The following is a 23568-nucleotide window of genomic DNA, read 5'->3' as shown; positions in this document are numbered from 1 at the left end:
GCGGGGCTCCACCCACAGCACTGTGGGGCTCCACCCACACCACCTGCCAGGTTCCACCCACACTAACTGTGGAGCTCCACCCACACAACACAGACTTTGTGATTCAGAGGTCTCCAGTGAATTGTGAGAATGTACATTTCTAATGAGTTCTCATCCAAGACTGGAGAAGGCAATGGCAACCCACTCCAGTGTTCTTGCCTGGAGAATCTTAGGGAAGGAGGAACCTGGTGGGCTGCCATCTATGGGGTCACACAGAGTCAGACACGACCGAAGCGACTTAGCATCCAAGACTGCGGCCCCCTGTTGCTCCAGGGGTCACAGTTTGAGAACCATTGAACTATATACACTACCTAAATTCACTCTCTTACACAGTTCTAGTAAATAAAACCATACACTTTTCCTAGAAAACTTGAACATAAAGGGTCTCCTTTAGAGGTCAGAGTTTTCAAAGAAATGTTTGTTTTCATTATTATATTTTAAAATATAACATTTGGCAGGTTTGATCCCTGAGTTGGGAACATCCCCTGGAGGACGATTCCCTGGCAGTATCCTGTAAAAGTGGCAGTATCCCACTCCAGTATCCTGGAAGATTCCATGGACAGAGGAGTCTGTAGGGCTACAGTCCATGGGGTCACAAAGAGTCAGACAGACTGAGCATGCACATACACAGATACACAAAAAACTATGTGTAAGATATGTAAACTGTAAAAACCATATAAGTCTTATCCCTGAGTCACAGTGTCAATCTATTCAAATACAACTGACACTCTTCCTTTAATATTAAGCTGTACTTAATATTGAAATTGCCAAATATTCTTAAAATAAGATTTAATTTGTGAATACATATAACTTTCATAATTAACACATATTGCATTAACAGGTTAAATTTTAAGTTTTTTTCTTCATTGCTTATTCCAGAGTTTTCACTAGTGAATAAACGGTTATTGAAGACCAAGAAAACATATGAAGTTTGACAAGAAAAGTAATTCAAGCTTTCCAAGATATATTGTAAAACTACTAAAGACAGAGAATACATGAAATATTTTATCCTGAAATTGCCAATTTTAGTTATTTTGTTAAATAAAGCAAGAATAAAATTTAAAAACTCGCTGGACCATTGTAAAAGCTTTTAAAACTAATGATAGTCTTCAGTGCTATTTCAGTAATTGTATACAATGAATATTGTCAATGAAATAAAATCTTACCCAGATCTAGTCGTTTTGAACTCCACCTTGAGGATAGGTTTGCATGGTTCTGGCTTCTTCCCATCCTTTAACTGTTTTCCTAAAATACAGTTTTCTGCATTAAATTCTAAAATTCTAAGTTACTCTAAATTCTTATACATTGATAGTTTATAAAATGAAATATAATGAAATCCATCATGAAATATTTTAAAGTGATTTGGAAAGAAGTATTTAATACAAAATAAGATATTTTACATGATCAATTTAGTGTTTGAAATCCAGTGCTAAAAAGTAAATAAAATGAATAACTTGTCAACAACATTTGTGACAAAATTCTAGTAAGAGAAATTCAGTGTTTGCAATGTTTTAAAGATACGGAAAATAGGATTTCAATTTGCTAAATGAATTCAAGTTTTAATATAGCTTTTTTGAGGAAAATAAGTCTAAATCATATTTTCACCCAAAGTGATAGGCTGCAAAATTAATCCCTCTGCTAATAAAGTCAATTATATTTACTCTTTTAAAGTAAAATCCATCCATTGTATTGTCCAAGAGACTGCTAAAATAAACCAATCTCTGTAAAATGTGTCAAACTCATACTGTTAAAGAATTTTATTTTTAAAAAGGTTGATTTCTATTATCAAGTTTTAAATGTTCACTGTATTAATAATTCAGAAAAAGTTAAAAGAAAATAAGACATACTAATTCCTGTTTCTTAGAGATTAATCAGTGTCACCATTATGTTATTAGTGAAGGTCCCAAACACACACTGCTAACCCAACAATTCTTATCCTCTTTCCCAGCTGTTTCCTCCCAGGAACTAGCTCATTCTAACATATTTTTAATTTTCTTTTGTTTGCTGTTTGCCTCACCAACAAGAATGTGAACTCCATGAAAGTAAAGATTTTTAAGTGTGTATGTGTTTTTTGTTTATGTATCCATGGTGACATTGTTTGGCATAGAGTGGACTTTCAATAACAATTTAATAAGTGAATAATTTAATGATTTTTCTTTAGGATTAATTCCGAGAAAAAAAGATATTTAGGTAGAACTGTATTCCAGAAAGGATGAAGAAAGTATGTGAGTACCTTGTCCCACCTTTCCCGAACAATGCTATTATTTTTTTCTGATTTGCTAAGTGTATTGTTTAACCTCTGTGAAAATTGTTTGGCTTTCTAGTCATCTGTATTTCTTCTTTAAAAATAGCTTATATCTTTTACCCATGGTTATATGTTATCTTCTTTATATTTAAAAATAAATTTAACATTCAAAATTCATTAACACTGTGTCCATATGTTGCAACCACTTTTCCTAGTGGCACTTGTGAATTCTAAAAAAATTGCACAGAAGTGTACATTTAAATAATCAAGTCTATCAGTCCTAATCATGCTTTCATTTAAGAAAACTTAAAGTCCTAAAATGGCACTTCTTCCAAAACTACATTATAAATTTAATGGAATTAAGAATTCCAACAGCTTTACTTGAATTTTGACAAAATGACCTTAAAGTTCACACAGTGGACTCAATGCTTATGAACTGCTAAAGAAACTAAAAAGGAGATGATTTCTGGAGTGATCAAGTGAGATCTCTGTGAACTCACTCACTTAGTAAAATTGAAACACTAGCAAAATAGCTAAGGGTAATCACTTCAGAACTCTGCCAACTAACTGAAGCCACAAAATGAGCACAACACAATCTACTCAGTGGAAATGACCGAACCTTGTTAAGACCTGGGGTGGGGGGCAGGCCCAAGATGTTTTGATGAAGGGCTATTTCCATCCCCTATGCTCCTTAGCTCCATGGCATGGTGCTATTAAAAAGGCAATAGCATCAGCCAAGAGATACGATTGAAGTTTATTTGCAGTTCCATTAAAACCAGTTTCCCTAGAGCCCAATCAGTATATTATCCCCAATTGCAGCTTCCTGAAAAACTCTAATCCCAAGATGTTGTGGCAATTTCATTTGACACAACAGACATCAGCTCAGGGAGACCAAAAGCCCTACCTCCAGGCATCACAGAAATAACAGTAATCTGCTGGCAATATGGTGCCTGACTAAGGCTGTGGTTTTAGTTGAGGCAAATAAGAGGATGGGCAGGAATTTTAAAAAAAATCCTTAAGAACTAGACATACTCCAGGCTGTACTTAAGGCAGTGTGCATGCCCAGGAAAGACCTGGGAAAGGAAAAGGCCCCTGTCATTCATCTCTGGCCAACTCTGAGACCCTGAGCAAATTCAAAGTTAAAAAAAAAAGTAAGAAAAGTAAAATGAACTGTACTACCACTGCAGAAAGTAAAATAAGCTATAATACCACTGCTGGCAAGAACAATGGAACAGAGATAAAGTGGCTGGTAAAAATGCAAAGGGTACAGTTTCTTTGAAAAGCAGGCTGAGAGCACTTATGAAAAATAGAAATATATAAAACTAGTCCATTTTCAGGAGCAGCAATTCTATTCTTAAGCATTTATTTCATAGGAATAAAAGGATCAATTCCTACTGAATATGTACAAGAAAGGTAAAGGCAGCATAATTTGTAGTGATCCGAAATTGAAAATACAGTTTCAAATTTGAAGCTTTATTTGAAAGTTTCAAATTTATCACTACAGCATAATTTGTAGTGATCCATCAATTAGGCATGGCTGAATAACTTATGAAGAATTGTGAGACAAACAACTGGTTGATACACAAGCATTAAAATAAAGGAATTAAGAGCTATGCCAGATGAAAGGAGGGATTTTCCTCAAGTACAGAGGATTAAGAAAAGATGCAAGAAAGAATAATATAATTCTATTTTTATGTAAAACAATGACCAAAAAATCTCATATGCTCTTATATGTGCCTATAAATATGTATGATTTTAGAAATATATGTATTTTGGAAGAACATCTGCAAGATTTTTGACATAGCTTATCCAGTGAGGCAGGAAAGGGGAAGGGGCTGCTGATGTAGAGGAAGGTTTATGGAGAAGAGGCTGGTATTATATGATCCTGTTTATCTACAATGACATATGTATGTATGTTTATGTGTATAGAAAACTGTCTTTTTTTGTCACTACTTCTGTGGTTTCATGGTTAGGAAGTTCTTCCCACACAAATACCATTACAACTTTGGGAAGCATTTTCTTGTAAATGCTTTATAGTTTCATTTATTACATTAATTTTCTGAAGTATACTTTGGTATAGGTAAGATTTTTTTCTCTAATAGTTTCAGCACTATTTGTGTAGTTCTATTGACCTATAATTGCCAGACAATAAAGACCAAGTGTTTAAAGTGTAAAATGTAATGAGCTGTGATACAGTTATGCGTCTGCCAGCACTGGTGTCCCAGGTGGCTCAGTGGTAAAGAAACCATCTGCAATGCAGGAGATGTGGGTTCAATCCCTAGGTCGGGAAGATGGACGCATCCCAACCCACTCCAGCATTCTTACCTGAGAAATGGCATGGACAGAGAAACCTGGAGGGCTACAGTCCATGGGAATTACAGAAGAGTCAGGCACAACTTAGCAATGTTTAACAAAAACAACTGCCAGCATTCTCACTGAACCAACAGAGCCTTCCCCACTAATGTGAAATTTACCTTTATTACATTACGTTTTCATAAATACACACCGGTCAACTGGTATCAGAGCATATACTCCTGCCTTAAGATCCTAGGGAAACATCTCTTCCCCTCTTTATGCAGAAAATAATATTGCAATGGAACCTTGAGCCTCTTGCATCCTAATTTATTAGAACCAACAAGTGACTAGGTGAGAGAGTTAAGCAGAGAACATCAGATCAAGAGGCTGGAAAGGACTGCCAGGGGAGAAGACTGGATTTTTGAGGTGAGAGAGAGAATGAGGAAATAAAAAAAGGTGTGGGAAAAAGGAGTCTTAAATCTGAAAACTAGTCTCTCATGCTGTACAGGAACAAACTAAGAATTTCAACCTCTATTTCAATCTGTTCAGAGATATATGACCTTTCAGTGAAGAATTTAAAAGTCTGTTCTGAAGAAGACTACCATCAGACCTTCAGCCTTCCTCTACCACTCAAAGTTCTAATAGGAGTGGCAGATTGATATAATTTGAGATTATAGGTAAAATTTTTACATTTATTAAAAAAATTACTTTGTATGCATTTTATTTTATGAAGCAAAACAATTATTCAGATATCACTCAATTTAGTCTATTTCAATATTCACCACCAATCTTTCAGTGGCTGGAACAATCTTGAAAAAGGGCAGGCGTTGGGTGGAATAATTAGTGAGCCTTCTTAAGTTTCAGCTTATATATCTTGCATAAAACCTAGCCAGGTACGAAATTCTTGACTTTTGTCTTGCTCGATATAGACTTTTGTTACTGTTTTATTGTGTCCAATATTTATACTTACAATAAAATGTAAAGCCAGTCTGATTTTTAATTCTTTATATACTTTCTGTCCACCCCCTGCATGGATGTTAATAGTAGTTTCATTATCTTTGTAAAGTAAAAATGCTGCTGTTTTTATACTGATCTTTCTTCATTAATCTTGCTTGGAAATTGGTAAGTCCTTTTGATTTGCATACTCTGATCTTTTTTTTTTAACTCAGATTTTTAAAATTATGTCACTATTTGTTGCCCACGTTCTAGATTATTCATCTATAATCCTGATGCTGGGAAAGACTGAAGGCAGGAGGAGAAGGGGATGACAGAGGATGAGATGGTTGGATAGCATCATCCACTTGATGGACATGAGTTTGAGCAAGCTCCAGGAGCTGGTGAGGGACAGGGAAGCCTGGTGTGCTGCAGTCCACGGGATCGCAAAGAGTCGGACACGACTGAATGACTGAACTGATAATCCTAGACTAACCATTTTCTAAGTCAAATCAAGTAATAAGGCACTAGCTAAGATTTTACAAAGCTCATATAACTAAAGGACATTTAGAGGATCACTGGATTTCACCACTAAGTGTCATCTGACTTAACTGCTAAGTCACCTCAGTAGAAAAACTTGTATTTACTCTTTCAACTACCTGTGAACTACTTTGATAAATCACTGAAAAGATATGGTTAAATATAAAACTTGACTTAATAAATCATAAAAACCTCCATGTGACATGTGATTTCTTCATGTCTCTTATGTCTTCCCTATTTCTCACATCCCCAAAACTACTCAGACACAATCAAAGTCCTGTTGATTCTAATTCCAGAATTTTATTCCTTTATGTCCACTTTTTTCCATTTATAGTCATATTTGAAGTCCTTATTTATTGTTGACATTAGCATCCTAATTGGCTTCTCTTTTCGACTCCTGGCTCATCTGATGCACTACCATCAAAGTGGTATTTCCAAATGTAAATTTTATGTTTCTCACTGTGAAATCATTTCCTAGGTCTCCCTTCATGAAGTCCAAACTCTTTAGCATACTATGATGTATATTTTCGCCTCTGTATTGCAGTTATTAGTTTCTGGCTACTTGCTCAAAGGCATTTTAAATACTGGTCATATTAAATAGCAGTTTTCCAAAAATACCCTGCTTTTGATTATGTCTTTGTACCTTCTGACTAAAATAACCTTGTTCTGTTCTTATAATTCCCCACTGATCCTTTAAGACCAAGTTCATCCAGCCTGAATTTATGAAATCTTCCTACAGCCTTCACCTAAAACATACTCATTATTTCTGTTTCTACATCATACTCTGCAGGCCTTTATCAGCACTCATCGTATGTGTTCAGTTTATATATCATTTCCACTCACTGGACTATGAGTTCTCCAAGAGCAACATATTTCTAGTATTTAATCTTCGGCACTGAGCAGGTGCTCAATAAATGTCTATTGAAAGAATAAATGAATGAATGAATGAATGAGATGCATTAACAAATAAATGAGGACCGCTGTCAAAACACAAGTGCTTCCCTAGTTTCTAATTGCCACTTAGAATGTAGAACACATTTGTTGCCACACAGCAGCTATGGGCTCAGTCAAGAGTGGGCTACGTAGTACAACAGCCACCACTCACACATGGCTATTGACTCCTTGAAATGTAGCTACTCCACATTAAGATGTGCTGTAATATACACTAGATTTCAAAGAGTACAGAGAAAGAATGCAAAACACTTCAATTCTGTATGCTGATTACATGTTAAAATAGTAATATTTTGCATATTTGGGGTAAATAATATTTGTTACTAAAATTAATTTTATTTTTTTACTGTTATTAATATGGTTACTAGTAAATTTAAGATTACACATGCAGATTTCATATTTCTATTGAACAATGATTCTCTAGAAAATAAGATGATTAAATTGGAGAATCACATTGTTAATAACATTAGTCTGAAATGGGGAAGGTGTTCTTTCCTTGATAAGTGTGGAGAGAGCTGATTTATAACTGGACAGATGACCAGTGGGATATCTGGTTTTTGGATCATGGCCAAGAGCAGTGGGATTTATGATGTGTTTCTTCAAGATCCAAAACTCCCCAAACTCCCCTTGGTAACTCTCGGTGTAGTAGTTTTGGATGGCCGGCAACTGGCCTAACTGGCAATACTGGCTTGTTCGTTTAAAGGATCACTCTGAAAGTTTCTCAGAAGCCAGAGTTTGGGGGCTGGAGCTGGTGACTCAGCACAGTCCTTGTGAGCAAAAGTGCAGAGTGGGAGACTCATACGGGTATCTCTTAGAATGATTACACACATTCTTTTTCTCTTGCTGTTTAGTATCCTTTGACTTTAAACAAAAGCCTTATTTTGAGTATATTCTGTGGAGTCTGGTAAGTTCTTTCAAATAGAAAAACTGGGGAAGAAACTTTTATAATGAATTATTAATATATTAAAGAATTGCAGTATGGATTTATGATTCACTGAGTGTTTTAGGCTTTGGTTCAGTTCAGTAGCTCAGTCGTGTCCGACTCTTTGCGACCCCATGAATTGCAGCACGCCAGGCCTCCCTGTCCATCACCAACCCCCAGAGTTCACTCAGACTCGTGTCCATCGAGTCAGTGATGCCATCCAGCCATCTCATCCTTTAGGCTTCAAGTAACTCTTAAAAGTAGATTAATATAATTTTTAATATATCACATCCTTAAAATATTATAAATTCACTTTTATTTATGTGAAGTATGAATTTATTTTTCCCTTTAGCAACCCTTAGTAAAAGTTCTCTAATCCTGGTTCCTTAATTTCTACATAATCAAAAAACTTATACCTTAAAAATTACCCATTCAATCCTTCCATTTTACATATGATGAAACTAAGTCCAAGAAAACAGTAATTATTTCTACAAAGTATTTCACAAACAGCAAAGCTAGAATTACATACCAGATTGTCTGATTACTGGGAAAGTGTTCTTTGATAATCATAAAAACTAGATTAAGGGAAGTATCATTTTTTATTTTAGTCAAAAAATCACCAGTTGATTAATTTCAGACAGCCAAATAGAAAATTTCTGAAAAAATATGACTGTCAACCATCTTGATACACATAAAATTATCCAACATTATATCAGAAAATTATCTTAAGTGAATTCAAATTATTCTCCTTTACTGGCCATTTTATCATCATTGTCTAGATAACTGTCACAACCCTCAGAATGAGAATCTACTATCTAACACCTTTGGCAATGAATGATTCTATTTGAGGGTAAACTGAACCTATAATTCAGAATTATAGTTCAAGCACCAGGCCATCATTTCTCAAAGTGCTATTTTGAGGAACACTAGAGTACTGTAAGATGTTCTGTGCATAAAAGATGCTAAAGTCAAGTAAATTTCGGAAAAGCCACATAAAATATATAAACTGGCACAAATAATTAATATACTGTTGACCCCTGAACAACAGGAGTTTGAGCTGCGTGGATTCACTTTAAGGGCAAAATTTTTTCAGTAGTTAATACTAGATGACTACACAGTCTGTGGTTGGTTGAATCCATAGATTTGTATCCACAGACACTGGGGGCTGACTTGATGTTATGTGTAGATTTTCTAGTATGCAGCAATGAGTGCCCCTAACCTTCTGCTCTTTTCAAGAGTCAACTGTAGATATGTATGTATGCCTATACATATTTTCCCTTTAGAAATTCATAGTGTACATTGAAAACTAAGACGTCTTTCAGTGAAGAAAATGTTCAACTTTATTTCAGCATTGCTAGAACTCCTTTGATCGTAACATGCCTTTTCACCAAATAACTCATTAACATAGGAAACATTAGTATTATAACATATATTTTGGGGAAAACTTATCTAAGTATCTTTTGTGCTATCCTACCAAGTAAATAAGACATCCAAATTTACACTTATTATAATCACATATGTATATAGCATGTCATAATTTTCAAGTACTTTTACTTAAATTTTGCTTACTTGATCCAAGGTATAGAATGGTGCTTATCTCATGGTAGAACCAATATTTGTTGAATGAATAAAAGTACAATCAGTTCCAATCAATTACCAAGGTAATGCTTATAAATGTTTTTAAGAATAGGATACTTAACTATTACATCACATGGATTTAGATATTAAAAAAACCCATGATTTACCAAAAATCCTTCCTTCCTGTAGGAAACGAAGAGAAAGAGCCCGCAACAGATAGTAATGAAAAAAATCCCTAAATTTTAACCCAACAAAGTAGATATTTAGTATAGTAAAAACTACATACCACAAATATGTGTATGGTTGCCTTTTTTTACTAAGATACTACAAATTCTGCAGAAATCTAATTATGCTACTTCTAAAAGCCTGCTCTCAAGAATTTACGTTTTTAGTATTAAAGAGAATCAAGATTAAAATAGAAAAATCACCATTTGGCAACCATTACAGTAATAAGTAATCCTTCAAAGAAACATCAACAGATGCTAAAACGAGGGGGTATAAATTTTGATGAGGAACAGTATGTTTATAAAGTCTCAACTATTTCCTTCAAATCAAAACACTTATTGATTACAATAACAAATCAAAAAAAATTATTAACTTCAAAAGGAAAAAATAATGCTATACTGGAGAGACCTAGTAGACAGAAGCTTAATCAAGGAATCAGGGTATGAGACATCACCATGACAAATCAAACAAGCTCCACTCGAGGCTGTTAAAAGAACACAGCAATCCTTTTGGGATGGTCCTGCTGAAAATGTGCAACACGAATCTAATCATGAAAACAACATCAGACAAAACCAAATGGAAGCACATTCTATAAAATAACTGACCTGCAACATTCAAAATTTATCTGTTAGGAAAGTCAAGGAAAGGCTCAAGAAGAGTTCTAGTTTGAGAGAGACTGAGGAAACATGGTAACTAAATCTAATCTGCATATAGACCCTTTTGACAAAAGACAAAACCTGGTGATATGGGAGAATGTCTCTGTAAGATACTAATACTGAAATATTTCGGGGTGATTAAGCAATATGCTGACAACTTACTCTCAAGTGGTTAAAAAAACCTCTTTGAAGTATACTTACCAAAAAAAGATGAAAATTTAGATAAACTTAAAACTTTAAAACCAATATACATATTTCTACTAACTTCAATATTATTTATACTTCCTTCTGGATTTGAAATTAAAGGTTTCTAAACTAATCTTCAACTTTTTTGGTTTTCTGAATTCCTAGATTCCAGTGGGGATAGGAGATTCTAAAATGTATGAAATACTCAGGAATACCACAAAGATTAGGGACGTAGGCATTAAGAGAAGGAAGAACAAAAATATATTAGGGAAAACTGGAACCTATTATGAAAAGGGCTATCTTCTGGAGGCACACATAAACAGAACTGTAGGAAATTTAAAATAAGTGCCTTTCCAGAAAAGTCTCTGATTGCAACCAAAAAACAGTGGTAAAATATATTACAATATGTGGCTAAAAGAACTGTTATTTTTACCAGGAATCAAGCAAGTCTAAAAGCTTATACTACGACAAAGTAAGTTTTTAAAATGACTGCTTATTTTTTACATTACAATAATTCAGAATGTACCAATTTTTAAAGAAAATGGGCAGTCATATTTTAAAGTGAACAATGAAACACAATAACTATAAAAATACTCTTTTCGTATGCTACTAATGCAAACAACAGTTCCTTTCATTTCCCTAAATTTGCTGGTTAAAAATTTCTTAGGGTAGAATCGTGAGAATGCAGATTAGTAAAGGAATGCAAATTTCCAGGCCTCATCCAGAATTCAAAGTCCTTCAAAATCTATTCATAAAAAGTGAAATTGTTAGTTACTCATTTGTATCCCACTCTTTGCAAACCCATGAACTGTATCCCGCCAGGCTCCTCAGTCCATGGGATTCTCCAGGCAAGAATACTGGAGTATCCATTCCCTTCTCCAGGGGATCTTCCAGACCCAGGGATCAATCAAACACGGGTCTCCCACATTGCAGGGCAGATTCTTTATCATCTGATCCACCAGATAAGCCACCCTAACAAAACTTTCATGGAGGTTTTATATACATTACTTGTAGACTAAGCGTTAACACATCAGCTTGAGATCACCATCCCTAGAAATGGCAGCTTGCAGGATTAGCTCTCTTGGTTAACAACCGGTAACTTGACTTTCAAGACAGCTTCCACCACTCCCAGACTGAAAAGGGTGGCACACGATGTCTGTACTACTTGTACAAACAATATGATTTACGATCAATCTCTGTTTTCCTTCTAAGCATCTGAAATTTTGGTACATGCTAACTAAAGCTCCTACTGCTGCTGCTAAGTCGCTTCAGTCATGTCCAACTCTGTGTGACCCCATAGACGGCAGCCCACCAGGCTCTGCCATCCCTGGGATTCTCCAGGCAAGAACACCAGAGTGGGTTGCCATTGCCTTCTCCAATGCATGAAAGTGAAAAGTGAAAGTGAAGTCGCTCAGTCATGTCTGACTCTTTGCAACCCCATGGACTGCAGTCTACCAGGCTCCTCTGTCCATGAGATTTTCCAGGCAAGAGTACTGGAGTGGGGTGCCATTGCCTTCTCCGGCTAACTAAAGCAGAGAGTGCGTATAGACTGACATCAATACGAACCCTGGACATCGGGTTCAGGTGAGCTGACTTAGTACAGGACATTTCATACATGTGGTAATAACTCATTGCAAGAGGAAACAAGCATGTCCTGTGTGGCTCCACTGGAAGAAGGCTGCTGGAAGCTTGAGCCTGGCTTCCTCTAGACTCCATCCCTTGTGCCTTTTCCCTTTGCTGATTTCACTTTGCATCCTTTTGCTGAGTCCTATGAGTATTCCTAGTGAATCAAACTTGGGGTCATTTGAGGGTTTCTGAAGACAATACTTTAAGGTATAAAATTACCTTCTGTAGGGTGCCAAGTCTTTCAATACATATTATATGTAGACTAGCAACCTGCAGTTGATAACATTAAGATGACAAAAGTTCAAAATAAGTCCTACATCACTCACAAAATTATCAACTTTCTGGACTACTGGAGAAAAATTACTCAGAATATTTTGTAACTTTCATTTTCTGAAAGCTCAAATTTGCAATCTCAACTGCAAATATAGTTATTCGAGATTTCATTTACCCAGTTGCTACAAATTATTTCTCTATGTGTAAATATAGAAATTTTAAGTTAAATTAAAATTTTAAATTCAAAATAGAACCCATCCTTGTCATCAAAAACAAACAAACCCAAATGCAAACTCAAAACAGTTTTCTGTCCATCACAATTTAGGTAGTGTTTAAAAGGGATCCATTCTTACCATGTGGAGTTATGGTCTGCACAGGCTTCGCAGGGGATCTCACATTCCATATAGTCAAGGTGCCATCTGAATGACTGCAAATAAATTGTTTTCCTTCATGATGCCAAGCAACAGAGTGGATAGCCTATAAAAGAGGGGTAAAGAATTCCACCTTTAAAAACAGAAACTTATTTAAACACCAAGTTATTCATAATTGGAACTGGAATTAATTTTTCATATTAACCTTTTTCTTATTTCCCAAGCTGAAGTCCATATGTTAATATTAAATTCCCATAACTTAATTGTCCTGCCAAAAAAAATGAGATTTAATTTGGTTCTAACACTGTTTTAACTTTCAAAATTTGATTTACTACTTAAGGGAGCATGATAATAATATAATAGTGATTATGTATTATTGACAAGTTCAAGAAAACAAAATGCATTCTTGTAGATTCTTAGAAAAAACAATAACTAAACATAAATTACCAAGTAATTATAATCAATATCCCATTGGAAAAACTAGTTGCATTGACTGTTTAGAAAAAAATTTATAAATTAACTAAAATTCTAGGAGACAAGAATGGAGATTTAGAATTAAGATTGATTGAAAATACCTCATATTGAACTTCAAGACAGGTGACAAAAATCTATAAGGCATGCAAAGAAACCAGAAAACACAATGCAAAATGAGAAGAAAATGTAGTTAATAGAAACAGACTCAGAAATGATACTGATGGGAGAATTAGCAGACAAGAATATTAAAACAAATATTTCAAACAGACTCCACCTGCTCTAAAAGGTAAGTGAAAACATGAAAATGTTGAGGAAAGACATGCAAGCCTTCAAAAACACAAGTGGAATTTCTAGAGATGAAAATGTCTAAGATGAAAAATTGTTCCCAAATGGGTTTGCCAACAGATTTGATACAGCAGAAAGAAAGCTTGATTAACTTGAAGACATACAGCAGCAGAAACTGCTCAGTGTGGAAGATGGGCAAAGAATAGGCAGAACATCAGTTAACTGTGGTACAACCTCAAGAAGACTAATATGTGTGTCATAGGAGTCTCAGAAGGGAGCCTATGGACAGAAAATATATTGGAAGAAATAATGACCCAAAGTTTCCTAAATCTGATGAAAACTTTAAACTCTATAAACTTCTAGAATACATAGATATCTTAGAAATTCAATGAACTCAAAGCAAAAGAAACTTGAAGAAAACTACATAAAAGTACATATTTCAATTGCTTAAAACTGGAACTTTAGTGATAAGAAATCCTTAAAAGCAACCAGAGGGTGGGGACAGGGAGGGGAACACATTAAATATAGAAAAGCAAAGATGACAGCAGATATTTCCTTAGAAACAATGCAAGAACACAGTTGAATAATACCTTTACAGTCCTGAAAGAAAAAACTGTCAACCTAGGATTATATCCATCACAAATTATCTTCTCAAAAACAAAGGTAAAATAAACACATTTACACACATAAAGAACTCAAAGAATAGATCATTTGCAGATTTTCACTATAAAACATGTTACAAGAAGTCCTTCATGCAGAAGGTAAATGATACGAGATGGAAATCTGGATCTACTCAAAGGAATGAAGAATACCAGAATGGCAGATATGTAGGTATATATAAATTATACTCTTATTTTTTATCAAATGTTTCATTATAGGAGAACAGTCTCATAAATCATGACATTAGCTTAAAAAATTATTTAGTTTTGGCTGTGCTGGGTCTTTGTGGCTGTGCAGGCTTTTCTCTAGTTGCAGTGCGCAGCCTTCTCACTGCAGTGGCTTCTCCTGTGGCAGAACATGAGCTCCTAGGGTGTGCAGATTTTAGTAGGTGCAGCTCCCAGGCTATAGAGCACAAGCTCAGAAGTTGTGGGGCAAGGGCTTAATGGCTTCACTCATGTGTCAATCTTCCCAGATCAGGGACCAAACCCGTGTCTCCTGCATTGGCAAGCAGATTCTTTACCACTGAGCCACAAGGGAAGCCCAATTATACTCTTTTAAATACTTCTCACCTTTTCTTCTGGTATGTAATTAAAAATATTACTTGGAAACAGCCTTGCTTAAGCTCTGTTAGGCTAGCTAAGCCAGTCTTTAATGCAGGGCTAGTCTATCCCTACAACAAGGCAATACCTTTTTGAGTATTCTTCCTGATGCCCTGTCCATTACAAGCATTCTCTGTTCTGTTGGGAATGTGACCTATTCTTGGTCCTGTGTGTGCTATAAGGATTGTTTTCCCTACTCCTTTCCAATGGATCTATTCTAAACCTCACACTAGTGCACTAATCATTATTCAGTTCAACTTAAGACTAAGGTAAAGGGCTCTCTCACAAGGCAGGTCCCTACATTCTGTTACCTTGTTTTATAAGGTATGGATATCTTTCCCAATTTCCCAACTCGGTTTCCTCAATTTAGGGAGACTGCTGGGTTTAGTGTGGATTCCCCCTTGCCCACCTTCCTTCATGGATTGAAATCTGGAAAATCTCTCCAGACCATGAAGTGAAGTGAAGTGAAATGAAGTCGCTCAGTCGTGACCGACTCTTTGTGACCCCATGGACTTTCCAGGGAATAGTACTGGAGTGGATTGCCATTTCCTTCTCCAGAGGATCTTCCCGACCCAGGGATCGAATTCGGGTCTCCCACATTGTAGACAGACGCTTTACTGTCTGAGCCACCAGGGAAGTACCCCCAGACCATAAGCTAATGCAATTGAAAGGCTCACCTTTATCCCCTAAGGAATCCCTGTTCTATACTATTTGTTAATTTCTATAAACTATTCTTACATATATTTTCCCAGTGTGTTTGTTTAAATGGAGAGAGTAAATTCCCTGTGATTCAATAGTGGCTAAAGGCAAGATAACCATTTAAATTACAAAAGCAAAATAAAAAAGTCAAATATGCTTAAAATATGCTTTCATTTTGACACAAGAAACATCTCTACAGGCCAAAGCTTCCAGAGAAATGACAAGAACTCTTTATTAAAAATACTCTTTTAAAATAAATTCAAGATCTTGACTGGTAAACAACAGAATATTTACTAACTAAAAGGCTTTAAAATACAAAAAAAAAGTATACAGTTATGAAAACAAAATTCTCTTTCAGTCAGACTTATAAAGATAACATGCAGACATTTACAAAGTATTCCTAGTTTTGCTATAGTTACTCAATGTAATCTGTTTGACTAACTGAAAGCATCAATATGAACACATGACATTTCTTAAAAATAAACAAACTCCCCCCCCCCCCATTTCCTAGATCTAATCTCAGAATTAGAAATTGTGAACACTCCTGGTAAACAAATTATGGTCACCAGACACCATTTTTCACCTAAAGAACCCAGTTTCATGGAAAAAGATGCTCTAAATTTGGGACAGAAATATTCAAGTTTAATAGGTATGCTTTGTTCTAACAGATGGCAAGGAAGCTATCCAAGACTATTATCAAAGGACTTAGGAAACAAATGGAAGAGATTCACTGATGAAAGATGGGACAATTTGAAAATCAATAAGGCTAATAACTGTAGTGTACATGAAATAATGTTTAAATCTTTTAGTACACAGTGAAATGGGAAACAAGATCAAGTTGCTTATCATTAAGATTACTAGAGAACAGCCCCTTTTACTGAAATAAAAGAAACAAGCATTTATCCTGCCTTTCCTATCCAAATTGTACAACTATATAATCAAAAGAGCAGGTGAGAAGCTTCTCTTTACAGAAGTATCCCAGACAATCGATAGAGAAGGAATCATGAAATTAGAACTTCTCTACTTTGCAACAACGATATGGTAATGGATTTAGGCCGTGAACATAACTGACTGCTAATATCACAGACACTACTGTTCAATCTGGGAGACGAGCATCAACATCATCTAACAAATAGTCTTGCTAAAAACAAAACAAAAAAATTAACCTAAATTTGGTCGTCTCAGTAAACCATCCAATGTATAGGAAATCTGAAGGCAATAAAAATCTTTTTTTTTTACTAATCACAATCTTTATTTGGATTCTAAAGCAAGCAAGCTATAAATATTTCCAGTTCACTATCATTTGTATAAAATAAAAAGCTAGCACACATTTATTAATTTGCTTGTAAATGCAGAAAATACCTCTGGAAGAATACATGAGAAACTAACATTGGGATGAGGTAAGGGAATTGGATGGTCAAATGACAGGAGCCGGAGAGATCATTTTTGTGTCTTTTGAGCTATGTGAATATATTATATGATACATATGCAAAAATTTGTGTGTTACAGTAACTACAAAGATTGCCTAAAGTCATTAATTAAAGAAGTTTTTAGAGAAGCCATTGTGAACTGGAGAAATGACAAAATAATGTTATTACCTCATCGTAGGTGTATCTATAGTCTGCTTTCTTTGACTTGAGGTCCCATAACACTACTGTTCCAGATTCAAAGCCAATCAAAAGCTGTAATAAAAGAAAATGCCACATTACCTAGGACTGACATTAATCATGTGAAACATTTACTTGCTGACAATAAAGATAACTATTATCATTCATATGCTTTGGCTACAAAATTATAGCATCATTAAACATCTGCATTGCTAATTGCTAATCACATGGATGACATATGGGAATACTGCATTGCATATTTATACACCTTTGATCATTAGGATTTCAACATACATCATACAACCGATTATTGAAAATGAAAACAGTACCACTTTGAAGTCCAGAGTATACATTTTCATTCATTAACTTACTAATAAAAATTAAAACTTACATGTGCTTTAAAGTTTACAAACTTCTCTAATTTAACACACTATCAGGCAATATTATTTATTCATCTACTGATTAGTTCCAAATTATATCTAGCCTAGACCTCTCTTGTAAGATTCAGATTTATAATTCTAATGGTCACATGTTCACATATTTATTCCACAAGAACCTCAAAGCAAATATATCCACAAATGAATTCATTATTTTCTTCCCTACTGTCTTTTTCTGGTATTTCCTGTTACAGAGGCTTTCTCAGTATTTTTAACAATATTCTTTAAGAGGCTCAAGTAAAAACTTTGGCATCATCCTCCCACCAGGTAAAATCCTCAAGTAATTTAAAAATTACACTCATATATAATTTATTTTTTTCCACTTTCAGTACATCTCTCCTGGTTCAATACACAAAGATCTCCTTTCTAGTTTCTGGTCTCTCTGACTTGCTAGTCTTGTTCCTTATTTACTTCATTCCATATCGTAGCTAGTCTGATCATGTAATGTATGCTTTTATTTAAAACTTTTTAATGCCTTATGCTTATTTTTAGGATCAAGTCCAAACTGAATAATCGGACCTACAAGATATATCATGGTCTGACCTCTGCTTAACCCCTCAGCTTCATGCTGTTCCACTTACCTTTATGCCTCGGCACATGCTGTCATCCTAACTGGGCCACTTCATCTGAAGTCATCCTTTTTGTCTGACTAATCCTACTAATCCTTCAGGTCATTTTAGCTATCACTTCTTCCTGGTAGCCTTCCTTGACCTACCAAATGTAAGTCAGTGCCCTTCTTATATGCTCCAACAGCAACTTGTACATTTTTTAGCCTGAAAGGTCACTATACAATTTAGTAATGTCCTTTTCCTTATCTGAATTCTCTTGCAGACTATAACATTGGTTTATTTAAGCAAGAATTGGTTTTATCTTATTTACTACTATACTTTTAACATAAGACATACAGTCTAATATAGGTCCTTAATCCATTTTTTGTGAATAAATAAGTTCCAGAATGAAATCCATGTTCTTGCCTCACAAACTGCCTACTGTCTACACTGGCATTTTATAAATAATAGTGTTTTGTCTGCTTGTAACCTCCTCCCTTTTTCTTCACTTTTCATGTTGCTTCCTGGGGTAAGTCTACCCAGTTCCTCTGGACAAAGATGATCCTTCTCCATATTAATACATGCATTTTCATCTCTAGTCTCTATAGACGTCTCTAGTATCTAATATACTAACACATAGTAGATATTCAATAAATATTTGTTTAATAAGTACATGAATAATCAGCAACTAGTCAATAATCATTCACATAATCTGGAGATATGAACAAATTTGGAGGCAGGCCCAGTAATTTTCACTAAATAGTAACTTAGCGTATTTTCAGTGTATAGGGGCACTCAGAAGACCCAGTCACTGAAACTAACAAAACAAATTTACATCTTGGTAGGAAGCATAGCTAATTTTCCTAACATAAACTCTTCTTTCCTTGACCATCTGTAATACATACTCCTTCTGGGAAAAAACTGGTATTTGTTTCCTTTACACTTTTTAATTCTTCTAAGCATCCTGGCCATGTGTATGGCATTTTCTGATGGGGGAAATAAGAGAGGAACTTCAGGAATAAGGAAAGAGATGGAAACAGATAACATTTAAGAATCAACGTATAGTGTATATTTTATGTATAGTGTAAAAGAATACTGGATTGTTCAGTATACAGGTAACTTACACTCTAGGCCCAGATCTACCAATAGTAACTATTCAACTTAAATATTTTACCCATCCAGACATTAACAACATAAGAGGATTATAGTAAACTTTAACCCCTCCAGCCAGCTCTACCTTCTTACAAATATCAGAAATCTGTACCAACAAGTTAGACTTTAACCCCTATAATCTCCTAAACAGTAAAAAAAAAGAACTGAAGGATGTGGTACTTAGAAACAGAAAATTGAAAGCTTATTCCCACTAGCATCTTCTATAACTCATAGAAATGTTAATTTTTTAACAGTACTGTTGATGAATTTTCTTTGAATTTTTCTCTCATAAAAAGCATTCATCAGGTATACTGATACAGCTCTTCACATTAATACATGATATACATCTTACAGAAGAAATGTAGCATGATGGAGAGTACTTTGAGGTTGAAATCAGAGAAATCACTATTCAAAATCCCAGCTCCACCAATATCTAGCTTTGTACCTCTGGAATACATAACTGGATCAAGTCTCTGCCTGATCATCTATAAAACAAGGAAAACAGCTCACTTGAGATTTGTTGGGAGGATCAAATAAAAATAGTGCACATAAAGTGGAAAGCAGTGCCCGACAAAGTTCAGTTCAGTTGCTCAGTCGTGTCCGACTCTTTGCGACCCCATGGATCGCAGCACACCAGGCCTCCCTGTCCATCACCATCTCCCGGAGTTCACTCAGACTCATGTCCATCGAGTCCGTGATGCCATCCAGCCATCTCATCCACTATTGTCCCCTTCTCCTCCTGCCCCGAATCCCTCCCAGCATCAGAGTCTTTTCCAATGAGTCAACTCTTCGCATGAGGTGGCCAAAGTACTGGAGCTTCAGCTTTAGCATCATTCCTTCCAAAGAAATCCCAGGGCTGATCTCCTTCAGAATGGACTGGTTGGATCTCCTTGTAGTCCAAGAGACTCTCAAGAGTCTTCTCCAACAACACAGTTCAAAAGCATCAATTCTTAGGCGCTCAGCTTTCTTCACAGTCCAACTCTCACATCCACACATGACCAGTGGAAAAACTATAGCCTTGACTAGATGGACCTTTGTTGGCAAAGTAATGTCTCTGCTTTTCAATATGCTATCTAGGTTGGTCATAGCTTTTCTTCCAAGGAGTAAGCATCTTTTAATTTCATGCTGCAATCACCATCTGCAGTGATTTTGGAGCCCCAAAAAATAAAGTCTGACACTGTTTCCACTGTTTCCCCATCTATTTTCTATGAAGTAATGGGACTGGATGCCATGATCTTCGTTTTCTGAATGTTGAGCTTTAAGCCAACTTTTTCACTCTCCTCTTTCACTTTCATCAAGAGGTTTTTTAGTTCCTCTTCACTTTCTGCCGTAAGGGTGGTGTCATTTGCATATCTGAGGTGATTGATATTTCTCCCGGCAATCTTGATTCCAGCTTGTGTTTCTTCCAGTTCAGCGTTTCTCATGATGTACTCTGTATAGAAGTTAAATAAGCAGGGTGACAATAAACAGCCTTGACGTACTCCTTTTCCTATCTGGAACCAGTCTGTTGTTCCATGTCCAGTTCTAACTGTTGCTTCCTGACCTGCATATAGGTTTCTCAAGAGGCAGGTCAGGTGGTCTGGTATTCCCATCTCTTTCAGAATTTTCCACAGTTTATTGTGATCCACATACCCCGACAAAGTAGGGGTCAATAAATGGTAGTTATTGTTACTGTTAAGTAAGGAATTTGACACGAACACTTAACTTTCTTTGGCCAGGACCTGTGCTTAATGTAGCAGCAGCATCCACCATAAGGTTAGCTTTGAAAGGACACATCCTATCACCTTACCTCTTTTTTCAGTGACGCAATGTCAAAGAGATCTTTAGAAATAGGAGTCAGTAGTGTGAAGGTAATTTTTCTCTTAGAAACCAAAAGTTAGATAATATCATCTATTCTAGTACCCTAAAATGTAAAAATGTTTGAAAGAGATTAATTCTGGGAACTAAGGAGGATAATATAATGCCACGTTTCAAAAAATGAGCATGATACAAATGTTTTCAATTAAGTACATATTGAACCAGGATTCCCAGGTGGTGCTAGCAGTAAAGAACTGCCTGTGAATGCAAGAGATGTAAGAGATATGGTTCCGATCCCTGGGTTAAGAAGATGCCCCAAGAAGGAAATGGCAACCCATTCCAGATTTCTTGCCTGGAAAATCCCATGGATAGAGGAGCCTGGTGGGTTACCGTCCACAGAGTTGTAAAAAATCATATATGACTGAAGTGACTTAGCACAAACATACTGAACAGTTATTATTTTATTGTATGTTGAGTGCTATAGGAAATATAAACTTGCATAACTATTATCTTTGTGCTCAAGGAGTCCTTCAAGTTCAGGGGAGTTGAGATAACACATTTCTAATTCAAGGCAATATGTGGTAAATACTGTAAAACTTGCACAACTAAGGTGCTAATAAATTTGGAAGTGACAGAAAGCATTTTATGTCAGGATTATCAAGAAAGGTATCATGAAAGATATGTTATTTTAATCTGAGCCTTAAAATTTGAGTAGGAATTCAGCAGAGAAAGAAGAGTGAGAAGGAATTCTGAACACAAGGTCTTACATAAATAAGTCATGGAGATAGTAAAGAGCAGCTCACATTTGGGCAACAGTAACTATTTGCTTCAGCACAGTGTTCAGGTAATGATGTTCTGAAAGATAATGAAATCTAAGGTTATGTTTTACAGAAACACTGCTTTGTTTGTTTGATAATACAGAACCACTGAAAGCTTTGGAACAGGAGGACAAGAAGATTAAAATGGCACTCCAGGAAGACTGGTCTGGAGATGACTCAAGAATGGGTTGGAATGCCTTGAACTGTAGTGGGGGAAGGAGACTGAATGGCAAAGAGACACTGCACTGGAAGGACTGAAATGATTTAGTGGCTGATTCAGTGTAAAAGAAAGGGAAGTTTTCAGCTCTTCTACCAGGTCCCCTATCTAAAGGCTGGCTTTTAGACAATTATCTTATACCAAAAATAAATAAGTGAAGATACAGGTTACTGTAACTTGCTTCATGGAAAGTTTCTCTCAAAACATACAATGGCATGATTAAGTCAGCTCCAAACAGTACAGCCATCTTTTTGTTTTCCCAGTGTCAAATAAGAGAACAGTGTTAACACGACATAGAGGCATCACCACTCCCAGTAATTAAGGAAAGGAAAAACCTGAGTAAACTGCTTCACAAAATCCAAAAGTTTCATTTCACTGATTTCTGATAGTGATTAACTTCCTGGTATTTATGCAGACTAATTATCATGAAACTTTACAAGCAGAAAAAACATAATTAAAAAGAACTGAGACTGGTTTAAATTATGAAATAGATTCACAAAAAGAAAATTTTACTGTTTTTTTAGTGTATTAAAGAACCTAAACTAAATTTTATTGCTTTTCAGGGTATTAAGCTAAATTTACAACAGCTAGATAATGACTGTATGGAACTGGTTTTGAGTGTAAAAAAAGTATTATTTTCAAAAATACCTTTTAACATGAGCCTTTGGTTAACATTAACTTTGGCTAATAAAAATGCCAAAGCCTTTGACTGTGTGGACCACAACAAACTGGAAAATTCTTAAAGAGAATAGCACACCACCTTACCTGCCTCCTGAGAAATCTGTATGCAGGTTAAGAAGCAGCAGTTAGAACTGGACACGGAACAATAGACTGATTCCAAATCAGGAAAGGAGTATGTCAAGGTTGTATATTGTCACCCTACTTATTTAACTTATATGCAGAGTATACCATGCAAAACAGCTGACTGGATAAAGCACAAGCTGGAATCAAGATTACCAGGAGAAATATCAATGACCTCAGATATGCAGATGACACCACCCTTATAGCAGAAAGCGAAGAGGAACTGAAGAGCCTCTTGATGAAAGTGAAAGAGGAGAGTGAAAAAGTTGGCTTAAAACTCAACATTGAAAAGACTAAGATCATGGCATCTGGTCCCATCACTTCATGGCAAACAGATGGGGAAACAGTGAGAGACTTTATTTTGGGGGCCTTCAAAATCACTGCAGATGGTGACTACAGCCATGAAATTAAATGATGCTTGCTCCTTGGAAGAAAAGCTATGACAAACCTAGACAGCATATTAAAAAGCAGAGACATTACTTTGCCAACAAAGGTCCATCTAGTCAAAGCTATGGTTTTTCAGTAGTAATGTATGGATGTGAGAGTTGGACCATAGAGAAAGTTGAGTACTGAAGAATTGATGCTTTTGAACTGTGTTGTTGGAGAAGACTCTTGAGAGTCCCTGGGACTGCAA

General features: G+C 35.7%; 1 protein-coding gene across 2 annotated transcripts in view; it reads right to left on the bottom strand.

Annotated features, from left to right (window-relative positions):
* The window catches only part of STXBP5 (syntaxin binding protein 5), a 167640-nt gene that overhangs the window by 92650 nt on the left and 51422 nt on the right, over positions 1-23568 (bottom strand). For both annotated transcript variants that reach the window (XM_040238645.1, XM_040238646.1), the window contains exons 7-9: positions 17156-17239; positions 12823-12946; positions 1206-1284 (exon numbers count right to left, since the gene is read on the bottom strand). In XM_040238645.1, the coding sequence (XP_040094579.1) occupies positions 1206-1284; positions 12823-12946; positions 17156-17239 (287 nt within the window). The remainder of the gene's footprint in view (positions 1-1205; positions 1285-12822; positions 12947-17155; positions 17240-23568) is intronic.

This window comes from Oryx dammah, unplaced genomic scaffold (assembly GCF_014754425.2).
Source record: "Oryx dammah isolate SB20612 unplaced genomic scaffold, SCBI_Odam_1.1 HiC_scaffold_4, whole genome shotgun sequence".
Classification (NCBI taxonomy): Eukaryota; Metazoa; Chordata; class Mammalia; order Artiodactyla; family Bovidae; genus Oryx; species Oryx dammah.
Note: the sequence above shows the minus strand (reverse complement) of the source record. Positions and strands in the feature narration are given on the sequence as shown.